At 41.6% G+C, this 19,691-nt stretch overlaps 1 protein-coding gene across 2 annotated transcripts in view; it reads right to left on the minus strand.

Annotated features, from left to right (window-relative positions):
* Nucleotides 1-19,691, minus strand: part of LOC116800951 (myosin-I heavy chain) — a 661,712-nt gene that overhangs the window by 424,815 nt on the left and 217,206 nt on the right. For both annotated transcript variants that reach the window (XM_032717811.1, XM_032717812.1), the window contains exon 5: nucleotides 3,662-3,806. In XM_032717811.1, the coding sequence (XP_032573702.1) occupies nucleotides 3,662-3,806 (145 nt within the window). The remainder of the gene's footprint in view (nucleotides 1-3,661; nucleotides 3,807-19,691) is intronic.

Raw genomic sequence — 19,691 nt, forward strand, 5'->3', positions numbered from 1 at the left:
CTTGCGCATGTGAAGATCCATATGAGGACCGCATGGATGGACATATTGTGCGATTTCCCCCTATATGCAGATTTGCGAGACCTTGAAGTGCAGCGCCTTGGCGAAAACTGGACCTTCGAGAGAGTCCTGGATGATCAAGAGAAGACTCAACGGCTGGCAGTGTTCGCGGTGGAAGTGTTCCGGAGGAGGAGAGTCGTTTAGCCCACACAAAACTAAAATTTCTGAGCGTACAGACTGCTCTCGTGCGGTTCTTTTAACAGCTCGCTTGAAAGTTTTTTTTCTTGTGTTTTCGTGCACAGTGGTCTGATTTTAGACAAATATGGAAACAGTAAATGTTGTTTGCTTTTATAAAAATTGCTGCCAGGTTATAAAACCTGAGCAGCCAAAAATGATTTGTTGGCTATGTGTGACCTAGGAAAGGGTCAAAATCTAAATGACCGTTGTGATGCTTGCCTTGTGGTTGCGAACGAGATGAAACCGGTTAGGCGCCAAACTAAAGGTGGCTTGAAAGAACTTATCAACAAGTTTTTGCGTAGCTAAAGATATTTTTCGTCGAGCCGATGATCTTCTTTCCGCGCTTAATTCACAGTTTAATGGTATTAAGCAATTAGAGGAACCTCCAAAGCGCAAAAAAGCCGCTGGTGGTAGGCTGCATAAGGCCCCGCAACAACGGGCAAATGATCAACAGGACTCCACAACTGATCAGCTGTCATTCGCAGCAAATCCGAATATGTTGTTAAGATCGGCAGCTAAAACGATTTGGATCAATCCGTTGTGGAGGGAGCCCACCCTGATATTGCTCAAGTTCCGAATTGTCTCCACTGGTCTCTCAACCAGTGATTCTACCTGTCACGATTAGTTTACCACCACAAGGGAACATTGAGTCCGGACTACCGGCACAAGTTTGCACTTCAGAAATACAATCGGCAGGACCAAAACCCCTCGCGGTGGTTCCACTTAAGAAACAAAGTTTCGTTTCTCGGCTTTCCCCTGATCAAACATCATCTGATGTACTGTCTTATATACAAGATAAAACAAAAGCCAATAATATAAAAGTGGAAAAATTTAACTTCTCTCACGCTAGGGACATATCATCTTTCAAGATAACTGTCCGTAATAAGCTTTTTTCGACCATATGTTCTGGTGATTTTTGGACGGATAGTATGGTGGTAAAAGAGTTCGAAGCTAAGATCAAAAATAGGAAAAATGGGCCCGTGGGAATTAAACTTCCCTCACGTGGCCACGTCCGCCTCTTCATCTTCTTCATCTTCTTCAAAAAACTAACAATGATTCTTACTATTTTCTATCAAAATGATAGAGGCTTGCGTAGCAAACTAACGAAATTGTATTGTGATAGCCTTTCCTTTGCATCCCATATAATAGTGTTCACAGAGACTTGGTTAAAGCCGGAGATACTTAACACCGAAGTCTTCCCACGTATGTACACAATCTAAATGTATGACCGTCCCTCCAGGCGGGGAGGTGGAGTCTTAATTGCGGTGAGAGGATTTACTTTTTGACGAGTCCCGTACCTAAGAATTTTCCGACAGATCAGTTTATATTACGTGCTCATACATTCCGCCATCTTCTGAATTCCCCGAACATCTGCATAAACCAAACCAAATAAACCAATTGGACCAATTGGTAGATCTAGGTGATTTTAATACACCTGACACAACGGGGTCCCCAGAAGAAAAATCGAATATCCTTCCCTCTTTAGCACAACATGACTTTATTGACGGCTTGCTCGACTTATCGTTGTCGCAAGTTAATTATATTCGAAACTCTCTTGGTCGACTGTTAGATCTATGTTTTGTAACAAGTCCTGAAAGTGTGTTTCTGTCCAGGGTAGCACCTCTTACTAAACCTGAAGATCCATATCATCCTACTTTCGAGGTGAAAGTCGACATAGGTACGGTATTTAAAGTAAATTCATAGAAATCAACAAAGCGAATTCACCGTTTTCGCCATGCAAATTTTCGGAGGCTAAACAATTTTATTGCTGGCTTTAATTGGTCCGATCTTTACTCGTGCAACATAATGACGGATGTCATTAATATGTTTTATATCACAATTAAATCATTTTTTGACTCTTGTGTTCCGATGTACTATCCGTCAATCTCTAAACCTCCTTGGTTTAATAAAGAGTTGACACACCTAAGAAATGTCAAGTCCAGACTTTATACAAAATTTAAAAATACCTGTTCTCAGTCCATCCTTTCTAAATATTTAAGCCCTTGGTTAAACTTTTAATTAATTTACCTTCCCTAGCTAGCTGTAGAACTATGCTCGGTACAGTCTTTATTTGTAAGCTTATTCGTGGTGATGTTGCGAGTCCCGACTGGATTAGTCGGCTTAACTTCTCGGTTCCAAGTAGGTTCACTAGAAACTATATACCCCTTATCTTAAATCATTATAGATCGAACTATGAGTTTCATGACCCTTACAGAGTATTATGTTCTGACTATAATAGACTTTATCCTATTATCTGTGATCTTGACTCACTGCCGATCTTAAAGCAATCAATTTTTACTTTTTTAGTACATAATTAGATCGACTAACATTAATATTTATTAGAGTTATTTTACATTATGTTAATTTCCTCGTCTCTGCTCTCTTTTCTATATCGCGTCTATCTTCTCGCGAATCGAGCCGTACGATAAACGAAAGCGCTTGTCGGAGCAAAAGGAGGAGGCCTACCGAGCCTCTTTTTTCGGTACGACGGGTTGTGAAGCTATCTAAGACTGCTCATTGAGGTAGGCCCCCTGGTGGGAGTATCGTGGTGGCTGTGGTTGGTACCCATATCGAGGGTAGAGCCTTCGTGTTCGACGTTTGAGTTACGGTGCATCATATCCTCACTTATGGGTGTATAGGGTGTTGTGGTTGTATTTCATTCAGTGTGGAACACGCCGCGTGAAACAAGTTCGGAGGGATCCGAAATTCATACATGTCCGCGTGTCCGTATGAAAGTCGAGATCTCAGGAACTATTATAGCAACTGCCGCGCCTACATTTTTGAGCCATTTTTGGATATTTTTTTATAATTTAATTAGTCTTGTAATTTTCTATCGATTTGTCAAAAAAGTTTTTGCCACGCCCACTTTAACGAACTAAAGACGCCAAGCCGGTCACGCCCACATAATTATTAAATTCTCATTTTTATCGATATCCCAGAAAAATGATTAAATTTCGAGTTCGAATTCACACTAGTACTGATAATCGGGAAACTCATAGCATTCTCTCTTGTTTTTTTAAATTAATATTTCTCTACGCTCTTCCACGCAAATACCTATAAACCTTAGTTCTTTCTTGTTCATAATAAAAATACGTGAGCAATTTTAAATGATTACTCCAAGCGCGAGTACAAGAGAGATTCTCTGCATGGATTACGAACGAAAATTTTGCCCGGCTGAAGCGCCGTAGAGCTTAATTGTATTCTACAAAGTCGACATGTTAGCAATCAATTGGCTGAATTAATTAAAAGCTTTTGATTTGTATCTATTAAAGCCTATCTAAACCTATCTTGTATCTATTAAAAACCTATATATTATTAATTAATGAATTAATTAAATATAATGTAATGAAATATAATGTATAGGGTCAGATATGTGATCCCTGCCGATATTTAAAGATTTATTTATCTGAAAAAATAGGTAGTTTACCAAATGCTTCCAAAATAGTGTTGGCCTCTAAAATCTGCTGCTGTACCCAGGATGAAACGTTTGAAGTAATTGTGCATAAGTACTGCAGTATAAATTTGGTACTCTCTGTTTTCCCAGCTCCAGATTCACCAGATATAACACATGCCTATAATAAGAACGACATAATTGAAAAAAAGTTTATTGTATGATGCAATGAAATATTTTGCAAAGTAGTTTTGTATTAAAAAATATATATTTCAAAACATTGATTAAATGCTATGGACAAGTGCAATGATTAAAATGATAAATAAATCAGATATTTACCGTTCGAGCATTTAAAGATTATGTTCACCTTAGTAAAAGTTAATAATTATAAGACGAATGGAAAATTATTAATTTATATAACATATTACTGCCAAACCAGAGGGAATGCTATAGACGAGTTCCCCGACTATCAGATATCCGTTACTCAGCTAAAGCATAAGAGTGGGCGTGGCCAATAGATATAAAAAAAAACGCTTTCGAAAGCGTGGCCGTGGCAGTTTTCGGCGGATTTAGGGCGTAAGAGTGGGCGTGGCCAAAAGTTTTTTGGCAAATTGATAGAACCTTACAAGACAATTAAAATTATGAAATAATATCCAAAAATTTCGGATGTTTCAGATATATTTATTAATTGCTTAATGGCGGTAGAATGTCAAGGAAATAGGATAAAGTCTATTATAGTAAAAAGATAATATAGGTCAAAGTGAACTTCGAATTGTGGACTCCAAACAGGTGATGCATACTTAATAACGGCCAAACTAGCAAAATTAATAAGGGTTTGTTCATGTAAGGATCATCAAATTCCTTTGACCATCTTTTTATAAAACCAAGTACACTCATGGCCTATTTGACAATAGGCGAAATATGGTCAGAAAAAAAGTTTAATCAACCCGTGTTATTCTGTCCAAAGGGCACTTACTTAGAGTGTAAGTCGTGCATATTGGGTTGACACGAAAAAGGTCATAACATTACACTTGGAGCCATTTAAGTTTAATATGTTATCACGGCACCATATTTGAAATCGGTGTAGATTGTAAGTCCAAATGGCAAGAAGTATCCTTGTACTGGAGGCATAATTTAACATCGTCTGCGTACATAAGTACACGCAAATGTTTTATTATTAAGGGGAGGTCGTTAATGAATAAGGTAAAAAGAAGCGGACCAAGATGGCTCCCTTGTGGGACACCGGATGTGACTCGGAGAATAGAAGATAACGAATTTTTAAAGAGGACTTTTTGCGTCCTGCCATTCAGATAGCTTGAAATCCAATTTAGAAGATCAACAGGGAAACCTAATAGATCAAGCTTCCTTACTAGAAGGTAAAGAATAACAGAGTCAAATGCTTTACTTAAGTCAGTGTAGATAACATCTGTATTACGAAAGAAGTTAGCTCCAAGAGGTTAGTCGTTGTTGATCTGCGTTTCATAAAACCGAGTTGACACGGTGATATGATTCATCTACAAAGGTGCTGCATATGAGGATTGATAACATTTTCAAAAATCTTACGGATAGCCGCCAATTTAGAGATTTCTCTGTAATTGCTTGCATCCAATTTGCTACCTTTTTTATAAAGAGGAGACACAAACGACTTATTCCATATATTTGGGAACTGTGAAGATTGCAGGGTTAGGATACAGAATCTGAGTACACAGCCAAGGATTCCGTCGGGACCTGGCGAATAGACAGGCTTAACACGCTGAAGGTCGTAAAGCAGTGAGCTTTCGTTTAGAGTGGGACAAAATAATGGATTCGGCCTTGATACCGCGTTCGGAATAAGGTAATACGTTGTTTGAAAAACTTGGAAAATAGATCGGCTATTGCCTGATCCGATTTTACCGTAGTATTTTCCCAAAACTGCGAATAAGGGTGTTTGGTTATGCAGCCCGCAGCCAGCAGCATCTCATCATAAATTTGAGTTATTTTATTTGTCACTCTTATACATTGCTCTGTGCAGCAATAGATTTTGCATTCCCCTTTATGCTATGATCATCTCTCTCAATAGAGAGTAAGCACAGCTGTTTTAATCTTTATTTTGTGAAACTCGCTCATTTGTCTTCTGCATAGCACTATCAGTTGCAAATTAAGTGTTGATTACCCCGGTACTGCTGTGATGCAATTTAACTCTTAATCGGTTTGGCACAGGCACTGCCGCCGTTCGTTTTATACCCTACAGTCCTGTGCGGCAAAATATATTGAAATAAAACTGAAATATTAACTGATACATTAACTTGACCGTGTTTATAAATTGCCACACCATTTCTCAAAGTCAATGAAAAAGCTCATTGCCTAAACAAAGGGTAAGAAATTGTTTTGCGCTTAGTGTTAACGAAATTATAAATCTATTTCGGATCTTGTGCGAGCTGAACTTACAACGGTTTAAATAGCTCTTGTAACGCTGAGAATTAAGCACGGTAACATTTATGCGAGCACTTAAATATTTGGAAAGGATAGACTGAGAACCGATATTTTTATTTAAATTTTCTATAAAGTCGGGACTTTTCTTAGGTGTGTCAACTCTTTATTAAGCCAAGGAGGTTTGTTAAAGATTGAGGGATAGTACTTCGGAATACAAGAGTTAAATAATGACTGAATGGCATCCGCCTTTATGTTGCAGGAGTACGGATCGGACCAATTAATGCCAGCTATACAATTACTTGGCCTCAGAAAGCTTGCATGGCAAAAACCATGAATTCGCTTGGTTGACTTCTCTGATTTCTCTTTTATTACGGTACCTATTTCGATTGTCACCTCGAAAGTAGGATGATATGGCTCTTCAAATTGAGTAAAGGGTGCTACCAATAGCACAACGGCTTGTTTGACTTATCGTTGTCGCAAGTTAAATATATTCGACACTCGTTTGGTCGGATCTATGTCTTGTAACAAGTCCAGAAATTGTGTTTCTGTCCAGAGTAGCACCAAAGACACTAGAATAATTCTAGAATAATTCTAGTGTCTTTGGTGCTACTCCGGACACCAAACGAGTGTCGAATATATTTAACTTGCGACAACGATAAGTCAAACAAGCCGTTGTGCTATAGGTAGAATGATATTTGACTTTTCTTAGAAACGAATTTACTTTTTTGGAGAAATATATAAAATATTATCTAACAAGAGAGAATGCTATAGTCGAACTATCAATAGACTATCAGATACCTCAGCTAGTGTGAATGCGAACTCAAAATTTCATAACAGACGCGAAATTTCATAAAAATCAGATATTGGCAAATAAAATGAGAAAAAATTTAAAAATTGTTCAAAAAGTTTTTGGCAAGTCGAAAGAAATTTACAAGACTAATAAAACTGTGTAAAAATATAAACACATATTTAAAAAGTGTAGACGTTTCGTGTGGTTTGTGGGCGTGGCAACATGGGTCAACAAACGTGCGCTGCTTCTTTGTCTCTAGAATCTGTATGCTGAATCTCAACCTTATAGTTTTATAGTTCTTGAGATCTCGACGTTCATACGGACAGACGGACATGGCTAGATCGACTCGGCTATTGATCCTGATCCAGAATATATATACTTTATATGGTTGGAAACGATTCCTTATGCCCTTTTACTCTACGAGCAATGGTTATACAAATTGTTGGATATTTTTTCATAATTTTATTATTATTATCGATATATTTAATTATTATTTATTATAGATTTTAAAAAAAATTTTAGCCACGCACACTCTATCGCCCTAAAACCTCTCAAAACTGTCACGCCCACACTATTGAAAAATGTTTAGATATTTCTTCGTTTTTTTGTTTGTTTTGCCAATTTTTATCGGTTTACTAAACGCCCACACTTTTAAGCAATTTTTAAATTTTTTCTCATTTTATTCCCCAATAATGAAAATTCTCGTTCGCAATCCCACTAGTAGGGTATCTGATAGTTAAGGAACTCGACTATAGCATTCTCTCTTGTTTTTGATTAAATCAGTTTTGATGCGAGTGCTCATGTTGCTTCTAATCGTCTGCGCCCAACACTTCGGACGCCTTTCCCACGATGCCTCGGTTTTCGAGTCTCCTCTTGGTCCTTTCGTTTATTTCCCTCGGCATCTTTGTCTTCTCCCCAGCACCGTTACGTCTTCTACCTCTCTGTATTCCGGGCCACGGTCTTCAGTCTGCCTCGGTCTGTCTCTGACTACAGTCGCCCATCCTTACGTTGCTGCCCGGTCATCCGTACCATCTCTCCCTTTTCTACGGTGTTCAATAATCGATAGGCCCCGTTGACTCTAGTGACAGCTAGACGGCCTAACGTTTGTATTGACTCCTTCTCCTCACAACCTTTCCCGCTTTTCCTCCTGTCTTATGTGGTTTGCTCGCGACATGTTCCCGTTGTCTCTCGCCTTGGGACCGACGCTTCAACAGATGACTTGCTCCGTCCATTCACAGGTACTGTTGGTCCTATTGCATACTTTCCCCATTTCCTCCCGTTGGATCCGCGTCCTTCTTCTCGCCATCCTCCTCCACCTGATCCTTTGGCTTAGGTCCTTGATGTTTACCGTCCCTTCCTTTCTATCCATCCGAAGGCGGACCTTCCATATCACTGGCGATACGAAGTCCACAATCTGGTACGACCCATCGAACCTCAGAGCCAGCTTGACCGCAAATCCCTCTGCCGCTTTTGACAAATGGTGCTCTTTGACAAGCACGACGTCACCAATCTTTGGCTTCCATTGTCTTCTTCGTAGACATAAGTGTCTTGTTTGATCTTGGAAAACTCTCTCCAGGTTTCTCCGTACTATCTCGAAGATTTCCTTCATCTTCTCGGCGTTTCCTTCCGTCCGGTAGCCTCGGCTCGCGGCCTTGAGTCAAAAATGCAGGTGAGTTGCTCGTAGATTCTGGTACACTGGAATTTACAGACATCATAATTTCGGGCCATCTTTTATACCAATTCCTCTGGTTCTGTCCGGCAACCTGTGCTATCATTGTTTTTACAGGACCTCGTACCTATGCGTTCCCTAAACGCTTCTGCAACGTCTCCGCCTTAGCTGTTTGCAACTCAGTCCATTTATAAAACCTGTCGATCAGCACCAACTACATACTGTTTCCGTGCTTCGACCTCGGCAATGGTCCGACGAAGTCAGCACACACTGTTGCCCAAGGCTCATACGGGATTTGCGTCAACATTTTTTCTACTGACTGCCGCTGAGTTGGTTTATACCTGGCGTAGTCTTCTCATTTCCGTACTTACGCCCTTGCGTCTCTCTGCAGTCCTGGCGAGTCTTTCGTCAATAGCTTACATGGCTGGCTTCTCACAAGTATACTGCCGGGATAATTACGTTTTGGGCGCCAGACGTAACGAATTGATTTTGTTTGGTCTGCTCCCTACGAACCGCACGGCTAGCTCAGAAGATGTCGTGTGTTCGTCCCATCAAATTTATAGCAAACGTGATCAAGCTTGTTTTAATGTGGCTCGCTTTACACTTCAATTCGATCTCCAGTGGTGAGATTTTCCTCCGTCGTGGACGACCTTGGTGTCGACGAGATGTACTGTGGGCTTAGGGAAGCGTCCCCGTACCCAGACTAAGGAACCAGACAGGTGCTGGGCTCTCAAGATAAACGCCTTGCTAGCCGCAACCTCCTGCCCTTTGCTCTGTCCGGACTGGTCCGCCAGACGCCTGTTCAGTGCCTTCTGACGCTCCATGCAAACGCCTGGTTTACGCCGCATTCCCTGTACCGAGACGCCCAGTGAAAGGCGAACGTTCCAACCTAACCCCTTCTTCAAGCCGACGCGGCGGACCTGGATGGGCCTGTTCGACGGCCTCGTTTCTGATGTCGTGCGGCTCGCGTTGTCCTGAACGACGCGGTCTGCGCTGCTGGGTGCTAGCTGGGAATTGCTGCCTATACGGCTGACTCTCCAGGCTATCGCTGGGAGAGATTATAACGCGTTAGCCCCACGTGTGCTCGGACTTTGCTTTCCTTTTCCCGAACGTCTCGACGTAGCGATCTTCCTTCTATTGACTTTCGCGGCTGCAGCTTCTCTGCTGCTTCGTTGCCTTGTGTTGTTGACTCGTAGCCTTGCTAATTTTAAATGTAAATTTGTGCCGTCTCACTCTTTCTCAACAGGCTTTCTTTCTACTGACTCCGTCTCTCCAAACTATCTTCCAAACTCTCTTTCTACAGACTACGTTTCGCTCTGACCACAGACAGGCCCTCCGCTTGATATCTGAATTTGTGCGGAGTAATTTTTCCCCCCTATGTTTGTTATTGCCACTGTTTAGCCAAAGAGTTTTTTCATAAGCTTTGAATTAATAACATTTATTGTTAAAAAATATTCTTGGTTTATTGTTTTGGTGCAGTTATATTTTACTTTATTTATACTTTATTCAGATATCAATTAAGGCTAAACATCAAATGCAAATTTGATTGAGGAGAAGCCTCAGTATATGAACAATATTTGTATTTCGGGAGAGCCTCGCTCTTGGGTTCTTAAGATTAGGAAGTGTCCAAAGAGAGCAGTCAAATCTGCTTAGGTCAGGCTTTAGGATGTTTACAAGAACGGCTGAGTGCCGCTGCCAAAGAATTCTTTATTAGAAACGGATGCTGCACAGCTGGGATACATTATCGAAAATCACTAAAGATGCAATGTCAGGCTAGCTGATCGCGCAGTCAGCTAAGTAACTAGTGTTGCTAAATGGCTTAAGCTACCGGTTTGGTGCGGCTGCACTGCCGCAGTCGACCACAGGTGGCGGTTCTCAGCGAATGCCTTCGCTACCCGCCAGAAGCTCCGCAATTCGGCAAAGGATCTTGTCGCTGATCATAGCATACTTTCTTGGCCTGTTGACGGGAATCCTTGGCAGCAACTCATGGAATCCTATTGAAAATAGTACCAACAAGGTGGACTAGAAAGTATAGGTGTCAAAGGTCAAGGAGCGGACCAACAGCCAACACTAAAATCCACGGAGCGTCTGACCCCTAGTGAGCGTCTACGTGGTCTGCGTCTGCTCTATAGTGGCGAGCGAAAATATAAAGCTGGCAAAAGGAATAAGAGACTAAATAAACCTGGCGGTAGGTATAAAATGCTTTTGAGTAAGAAATGTCATTTATTAACAGTAATACTCCAGGTGGCAACCACTTAGTTGGAAACACGCGGCTCCAGGAAACACATCGCTATTATAATTCCTACCAGATGAAATCCGCTAGGTCGCCAAGGTCACCGGGAAAAACGCCAGGGCTAGATGGGCACCCGGAACCACTCGCTAAGTTATTTAGCCCGTACCTCACAAAAGGAGCCAAATAAGCCTCCCGACAGCCCATCTTTATGCAAACCGATATGCCTGATCGACCACATGGACAAGGCTTTCGAACCCTGATGACCCTCAGGACGTCACCATAGGACAGCACCTAGGTGTACTGGACGCGTTGGTGGGCATACTTAAGTCCTATTTTAGCGACCGAGTACTACTCTACGATACAGAGGGAGAATTGAGCACAGAGTAACCAGAGTAACCAGTCCCCCAGGGATCAGTACTTGGGCCACTGCTGTGGAACGCAATGTACGATGGGGTGCTAAGGTTGCCACTATCAGGAAGAACTAAGGACGATATTGCCTTGGTAATAGTGGCAAATAGCGATCGAGAAGCTGGGAGCCTTGATAATGCATATATTTGCACCAAAGAGCACACTACAAAACGGAGACCGAGCCGCAAACTGGTAGAGCCAGCCACCATCCGAGTAGGAAGCTTCACGGTCTTGTCGGCACGAACGATAAGATACCTAGGGGTTTTCATGTTTGACACTTGGCTGTCGTTCACAGAGCATCTGGCGGAAGCGAACAGGAAGGCGGCTAGGGTCACTGGGGCTCTAGCGCGAATAAACTACTCATTCAGCAGTCTGTCTGCAGGGCGACAGCACTGTACTCAGCCGCGATATTGGCCGAAGCGTCCGAGAAAAGGTCCACAGGCGGTGTGCCCTGAGGCTGTGTTCCGGTTTTTGGACGATATCGGACGACGCAGCTTAAGTCATAGCTGAAACTCTTCCTATAGACTTGCTGGCCGTGGAAGCAAAGGAGATCTACGACGAGGTGAAGAAGATCGCGAACAGTCCAGTATTGCTCAGAGGCAAGCCATAAAAGCCAACGCCAGAACTAATAGCTTGGAATGGTGGCAAAGACGGTGCAAGCAGTTGACAAAGGGCCGCGATTATCCCGGATGAGCATATCATTTTTAATTTCCAGCAATTTGACCGCGACAGGAAGGTTTCATTAAGGATCCTTGGAATACGCATGATCATTGACCAGACTTTCTGGGGCCAAATCAGCAATTTCGCTGAAGACAATAGGAATCGAGAGCGCATCCTCGGCCTGCGAAGCATAGCCTCGCGGTAGTACCGCAGTAACTCCAGGATTTTTCGCAAACACACAATACCACCTTCTCCATCATCAAGTGCCTGACGGAAGGAGTCTTCCCGAGTTGCTGGAAAATACAAAAGCTGTTTCTCCTCCCAAAACCAGGGAAGCCGAGGAGCCTTCATCGTTCCGGACAATATGCCTCAACGATGGAACTGGCAAGCTCCTGGAGAAACTGGTGTGGATTCGGCTAGATAGGGATATCGCCGACGCGGGTGACCTCTCACGGCCCCAATTTGGCTTCAGGAAAGCGCGGTCCACCGTCGACGCTGTCAACAGAGTGGTCGAAGTAGCGGCCCAAGCAATCGAGGGCACCAAATGGAAGGGGGGTAGCAAAGAGTTCTGCCTCATGGTCACACTAGACATCAGGAACGCTTTAACACAGCAAGGTGGTACCGGATCTTAGAAGCACTGATTGGCTTCAGCGTCTTAGCCTACCTTGTCAGGATCATCGGCAGCTATTTTTCTGATCGGGTGCGAGTCGTCGGAAGGAGTCTTCAGGCACCAGGTCACCGGTGAAGTCCCGAAAGGCTCGGTCCTCGGCCCGCTTCTGTGGAACACCATGTACGACGGGATACTTCGCCTACCGCTGGTCGGGAGGAGCGAGATCGTAGGCTTCGCGGACGACGTGGCCTTGCTCGTTGTTGACAAGTATCCCGGCAAGGCCGAAGAAAGCTGTAAAACATCAGGGCCATCGAACATTGGCTCAGTTCAATGGGGCTAGAGCTGGCGCCGGAGAAGACTGAGGCTGTCCTGATTAGCTCAAGGAAGGCAGTGGAGACGGCCACTGTCGAAGTAGGCGGTACCACGGTGTCCTCCTCTCGGGCAATTAAGTACCTGGGAGTCATGATAGACACCAGGCTTTCGTTCCGGGAACACCTACCCTACGCAAGCTCGAAAGCAGCAGGTGTAAATCGGGCGCTATCAACCATAATGTTGAACACCCGAGGCCCAAAACAGGCGAGTAGAAGGCTGCTGACGAGCGTCACCCGAGCGACCATGCTATATGCCCCGGTTTGGGCAAAAGCGCTTGGAACCGAAAGCTACGTTCAGGGCCTAAATACTACCCACAGACTGTCGGCACTGCATATCTGCTGCGCCTTCAGAACAGTGTAAAACGCGGCGGCACTGGTGATCGCAGGAATACCGCCTCTAGACCTTTTAGCGCAGGAAAACGAAGTGGTCTTCAACCAAACCCATGGTCGAAGCTTCTCCCCCTGCGTCAAGAGGGCAATACGAGCTGAAGCAAGGCAGCACACCCTGGAGACATGGCAGCACAGGTGGAACAACGAGCTTAAGGGTCGCTGGACGCAGCAGCTGATACCCAACCTCAACCGTGGCTAGAACGGAAGCATGGCAAAATAACGTTCCACCTAACGCAGCTGATCAGCGAGCACGGTTGCTTTCGCAGCTATCTGAAGCGCTTTGGACATGAGGAAGCGGATGATTGCCCATGGTGCGGAAGTGGGCGGAGCGAAACAGCTGAGCACGTTCTCTTCTCGTGCGATAAATACGCTAGGGAACGGAGCTCTCTGGAAACCGTACTTGGCAGCAGACTGAGTGCGGACAACCTAGTCCCATTCATGCTGCAGGGGGAGGCGGAAGGGCAAGCGGTCAACAGCTTCGCCGCAGCGATAACCACCGAGCTCAGAAGAGCCGAGAGAGAAAATCCTGATCGTCCTCGCGAAGCAATGCTTCACGGCCATACCGCGGGGATTCCTGGATTTGCCCTCCTTAATGTTTTATTGTAAATAGTTAAATAGTTTCTTAATGATTCAATAAACGAATTAAAAAAAAAACCTCCATCATCAATATAAAAAATAAAAAATGAAATATTTTCGTAAGAAGCTTTCAGGAATTCGTACAGAAGCATTTCGGGGAAGGCATCCAGAAGCCATTCAGGGATGCCTACAGAAGCACTTCAGGGAATTATGAAAGAGAGTCTCAATGTCAAAATGGAATGGTAACTTTCATATTTGTAACTTTCCACTTAATAAAATAATTATGAAGGAACGTGTTCCGAAATAATTAACTTCGGACTGGGTTGCTCAGAGCTCTCTGGCTTTTGAAAAAATATTCGAAAGAGCCTGGAGACAGCCTTAGAGCCAACACCAAAAGAAGCAAAAATCGTATGGTGTTAAGCATCTTATTATTCTAACGTCTTTGCTAAGACTGTAATCGAATTTTTGTCAAAAAAAAAAAACAAGATTTTATTAAAAATCAAATTTAAGTGAAATTGAGGAGATGACTCAGTGCTTTAAGAATATGTTAGTGAATTTTTGAATGGATGCTAAGCTTAAGGTGAGCTTTAGAGCAGAAAAAACCGCTTGGCTTCAAGATTTGCTTACAATAAAGGTTAAGTTAGTCATTAGGGATTCGGCGAGTGCAGACGTGTTTTGTGCTGCTCTCAAACTAATGAATAATCATCTAATAAATAAATCACTAAATCAGTGAAATTAAAATGGAGAACGAAATTCGCGAGCAACGCCAACGTGAACAAGACGAGCGTTGGCCCTCTTCAATATTTCTCGTTCGTTTCTACGGAAACGCTCAAGCCCTTCCAAGCCCAGAGAGCGCACTCTTGCTCTCCATCGTTGCCAAGCACAGTTCAAAAATCTTGGAGCGAAGAGTGCGCTTCTCCAATGCCGCAACCAAACACCATATTACTCACAAACTCCGTTAATTGTAGGCAAGCTTACTTTCTTAAGCCTAGCTGCAGTAACTACCAGCACGGTTGCCTCTCACAACTGCAATCGCATCGACAACAACAACAACCGCAACAGTTTCTTCAACTCAAACGTTTCTGTCAACGACCTCAACGGCTTTTGCATTGCAAGCAAAACACTTAACAGCTACAATTACCGATTTACGTGAGTCAAAGAGCAATCCAAGTGGCCGCCCGAATTCGGTCATGCAGACTGTTATGGATCGCTACGTTTTTTTTAAAACGTAAACGGAGTCCGCAACGCACGACAGTTACTAGAACCTACTGATCCACTGAATTTTCCTCCGAACCAAATTGTAAAAGTTATCAATCCAAAAAAAAAGCACTTGGCCATGACTTACTATCTCCAAAAATGATTATGGAGCTACCAAACTGTGCTCAATGTCATAGCTAAAAACAATTATTTTCCCAACCAAAGGAAAAAGGCCACCCTAATTATCAAATCACTTTTAGAAGTGAATAATCACTCGCACATCCAACGTAACGATTTAATATAAATTTATAATTAAGTGAGTATATTAAGATTTGTAAACTTATTGTTAGTCTCTATATAACAAGAGAAGATTCAATAAAATATCACCACCCATTAAAAAAAAAAAAAAATTATAATAATTATGGCTAAGTGCCGTTGCCAAAGAATTATTTTCTGTGTCAGTAGATCTAAGTAGATAAACAATTTTAAAAGCGCCCAAAAACAAGCTGTCCTAACAAGATGGAATTGTAAAGCTTATAAAAGTTATACAGAAAATGAAAATGACGCTTAGTTTTGCCTGATTCTTATTCACTTTTTCTACATCGGTTGCTATTTCTAAACTGTATCATTTCGTTAACATCTGTTATCATGTTATGGATGGTTGAGAGTTTGTTTACCATAGTGTTACTCACTGCAACATTAAGGCTCTACTTGATTCTTTGATTGTTTAAGTAATTCCAATATTAATCGACGTTATAAATAATGGTCCTCTTAACACCCCTGTGCCAAGAATGAGAATATACATGGGCTTACTCCCAATTTGACGAAAAACTTATGTATAAGCAATATTATAAGCAATATATATACAATATCTTCCATCTTTATGATATATTTATGATATATTTCGGGATCATTCCGACATCTGCACTACCAGTAAAAGCTTTAAAAATGAGAATATGAATATATATAAATATATATATATATATATATATAGAAAAAGAATAAAATATATATATATGAATATATTGTCACAAATTTACTGACTGAATTCCCTTTCCCCTCTGCAATGCTATAAAGGGTACACAGCCCTGGAACACTCAAAAATGGTTAGTTTTACAGTTGCAATGTTTGATGTTATCTTCTTACCATTCTTATTTATCATTATCCAACAAAATAAGTAGGGATAGGGATAGGGAGATGATCAATTTTTATTGTCAAAAGTTACTTAAATATGAATGAAAGATACTTAAATAAAGCGAAATAATAAACTGGTGCATAGAATAATGCAAAGTAGGATTACTTGTTGAGTTCCTTTTATAGCTGAACTATATAGCAGTGCTTCTTTCTCAGTAGACTTTCCCGTTGTTTCATTGTAACACAAAATTTCATTCTTGTGTATCCAATTACGCCACCTCCCATAGCGTGAGGTCCAGCGATCACAGTTGTTTCACGATCTCCGCGCTTTCTAGGGTCCTAGTTACATTGCTTAAAGTTTCTTCGCCAATTTATATTCCGCTCTTTTAAACCGGAATTAGTGGTACCATACCCGTGGCTATACCCGTTAATCAGCTAGTCGAAATACGAATGCGAAATTTCATAAATTTTTTGGGATATCAAAAGATATTAGGGAATAAAATGAGAAAACATTTTTAAAAAATTTAAGTGTGGAGGTGACGGTTTTGATCGTTTTGTAGGTGAATGGAGGGGCGTAGCAACAGTGTTTTTGGTATACCGATAGAAATTGGCAAGATAAACAATAAAACGAATGGGCGTGGCAAAAATTTGTTTACAACTCGATAGAAATTTACAATACTAATAAAAATAATCAAAAAATTTTTTTAGAAGCGTGGCCGTGGCAATTTTGGGCGGTTTGTGTGCGTTTTTTTTGGCAAATCGATATAAATGTACTTTTTGCCAATTTCTTATTATTATTGTATCTTCTCTTTTAAGGCTAATAAAAAGTTGTCTAAACTTAATCTGTATAAGGTTACAATTGGGCTATAATTTGAATTGGTTGTAGGCGGGCTCTATTTAGGTTATCGCTGGCGTGCGTTGGATGTGCGTTGACAAGCATGACATGCAATTTGGATTTTTTTTGTTTTTTCGGAGCCCCAGTAATAGTGAGCAGGATTCCTGAATGGGCTCGCTAAACTATGTCTAGGTTGGTTGCATTCAGACTCGTAGCCCCATAGCTCAGACATATTGGCATAAGCACATTGTTGTATATGAAAACCTTGTAGTCGAGACTTAGGGGAGAAAGGGGCGTTGACAAGCCAGGGAAACCAAGTGTTAAAAGCTTTACATTTGTTTACATTTTACATTTGCTTCAATATGCCTACGCCACGTAAGCCACCTGTCTAGTTGTACGTCCAGACACGTTACCTCAGCAGCTTGTGGAACAGGTGCGTTGTGTAGTACTAAGGAAGTGCAGGTTTATCGTTTTAGTGTGAAGGTAACATGTGTGCTTTTCGTCTCGTTGATACGACTGCTCCAGCCTACAAAACATTTTTCCACCAATAGCAGGTGGCAGGCTAGCTTCGAAGTTGCCTCGAAGTTGCTGTCGATCTGGAATGACTGAGTATCGCGGTATCATCGGCGAACGTGTGAGTTGTTAGCTGAGAGCTAGTGGGAATATCCAATAAATACAGTGTGTAGAGAATAGGGCCCAACACCGTTGACGTTGCAGTCCTGGGCCCACTGTTGATGCAACTTGATACAAAGATGGGTTTGTAGAGGTATGTCTCCAGCAGCTTATGAGTATTTTGCGACAGCAGTTGTTTAATTTTAAACATAAGTCCATCGAGCCATTCTCTGTCAAAGTCGTGAACTACGTCCAGACATAGTGCAATACTTTTTATTTTCAAAGGCACTGCGTATTTCTGTCGTGATTCGATTTACCTGTGTTTTTGTCTAAAAACGTAAATAGAGCACACTTTCGAAAAGTTTCAAAAGGCTTGTTAGTAGGCTTATTGTAGGATGTAGGATGCTGGTAATGTTTTATTCTTTCCTGACAGTTTACTCTAGTGCTGACGGCCGCGCGGCTCTGAGTGTCACTGTGTGGCAGACTACTAAGTACTGTAAGGAATGTTGGTAATAAATTGACTTCTACCGAAAGCCATTAAGTGTGTTACGTTTTCCATTGTTTCGGAAAATATTCTAGCTTCGCGATTGCGTTAAAGAGTTAATTCGCAAGAGTTAAACGCACATTCCCTCTATCATCTTATTAATATATCTTATTATCAATTGGTGCCTGCAGATGTCGATGCACTTTCACAGCGATTGTTTGGAGCTGGATAGGGAGAGTTATTCGATGTACTTGTGGTGTGCGCCCTCTTCTTCTGTATTTTAATGGTACTGTCAGGACTGATGGGGGGAGGGGAACTTAGCCCGGTTTGTTTTGTTGTTTTTTGTTGAAAGCCGATTATTGTAAACCGTTATGGTTTCGCAACTGCCTGCGGCAGCTCTAGGATGAATGTAGAAGTTGTTTTTTTGTTAGATGCGTTTCAGATATCAACATGACTGTGTCAGTTCGCCGTTGGCATTCCACTCTGCTATATTTAGCGACAACGTGTAGACAACGTGTTTTGGTTTTTATAAACTCTTGCGATTGCAAAGAAGATGATGGGGATAGATAGTATTATAAGCAGGCAGAGGTGGCATTTGGAAAATGGTAGTTTTATCTGTGGATTGCAAAGAGGAGTGGCTCTGATAAGAAGGGGAACGTTTATATATGCGATTTTCAGCTCTTTGAAGACAATAAAACCATGTCAGTTTGATTGTGTCTTGCAACTCCTGAATGCCTTTACTGAGCTATCCTCCTTGTTTTTTTGGGTTCGCAGCGAACCACAGCAAATAACGCAGATTGACTTCAAAAAGCAGTAAGCTTTGGTTCTTGGTAATTAGTGTACTGCACCAGTTGGTTTTGTTTATGCGACTCTTCTACAGTGATTTTAGAATGCAAAAGATGCAGCCTGTACCTCGTTTTTTGTATTATTTTTCCTTCGGGTTCCGCCTCTACTTTAAAAAGTGGTTGTTTACTTTTGTTCATGATATTAATCACTGAGTTAGTATTAAAATTTTTGATTTTCAACCTGCAATGATTTCATTTATATAGTAAAATAGTTTTTGTTTTGAGTCGAATAAATGATCCGTATTTGAACTAAGATCAACGCCGAAATAAATAAAAACTCAGAATGAATCCGCTTTGCGTTTTTATTGATTGAATATCAGCTTAAGACTGAAACAGTCGGTGTGAAAAAATCTTAGATGTACTGGGTTAGTGAGTTGTTTACTTGATCTGCGCGAGAGCGCTTCTTGCTTATGCTTATGTGCATACGTATGAAAAAGAATTCTTATGTATAACTTGGCTATGTGCCTGCCTAGTGGCAGGGTTCTGATTTCGGCTTAAGTGGATGCGGAATATCTAGAAATGTTTGTTTATGTAACGAGGAATCGATACGGCGGACCACCGCGGTCGGTCTTTTGTATAAGTGAATTATAAGGAAGGCATAATTACGTTACTTCCCTCCCCTTAAAGATAAGCCTATGCATCGGCTGATGCTGTTGGGTACAATAATGGATGGTAATGGATTTCGTTCAATTTCCATTTCTTGAGGCTGTTCTTGATTTGTTTTCGGTTGTTTTCTTATTTTCCTATATAAAATTATAAATGGATTTTGGGTTACATATTTTGATATTCCGTATAGTATAATAAGTACAATAATAATAAGTGTTACTATGATATAAAATA

This window comes from Drosophila sechellia, chromosome 3L (assembly GCF_004382195.2).
Source record: "Drosophila sechellia strain sech25 chromosome 3L, ASM438219v1, whole genome shotgun sequence".
NCBI classification, from domain to species: Eukaryota; Metazoa; Arthropoda; class Insecta; order Diptera; family Drosophilidae; genus Drosophila; species Drosophila sechellia.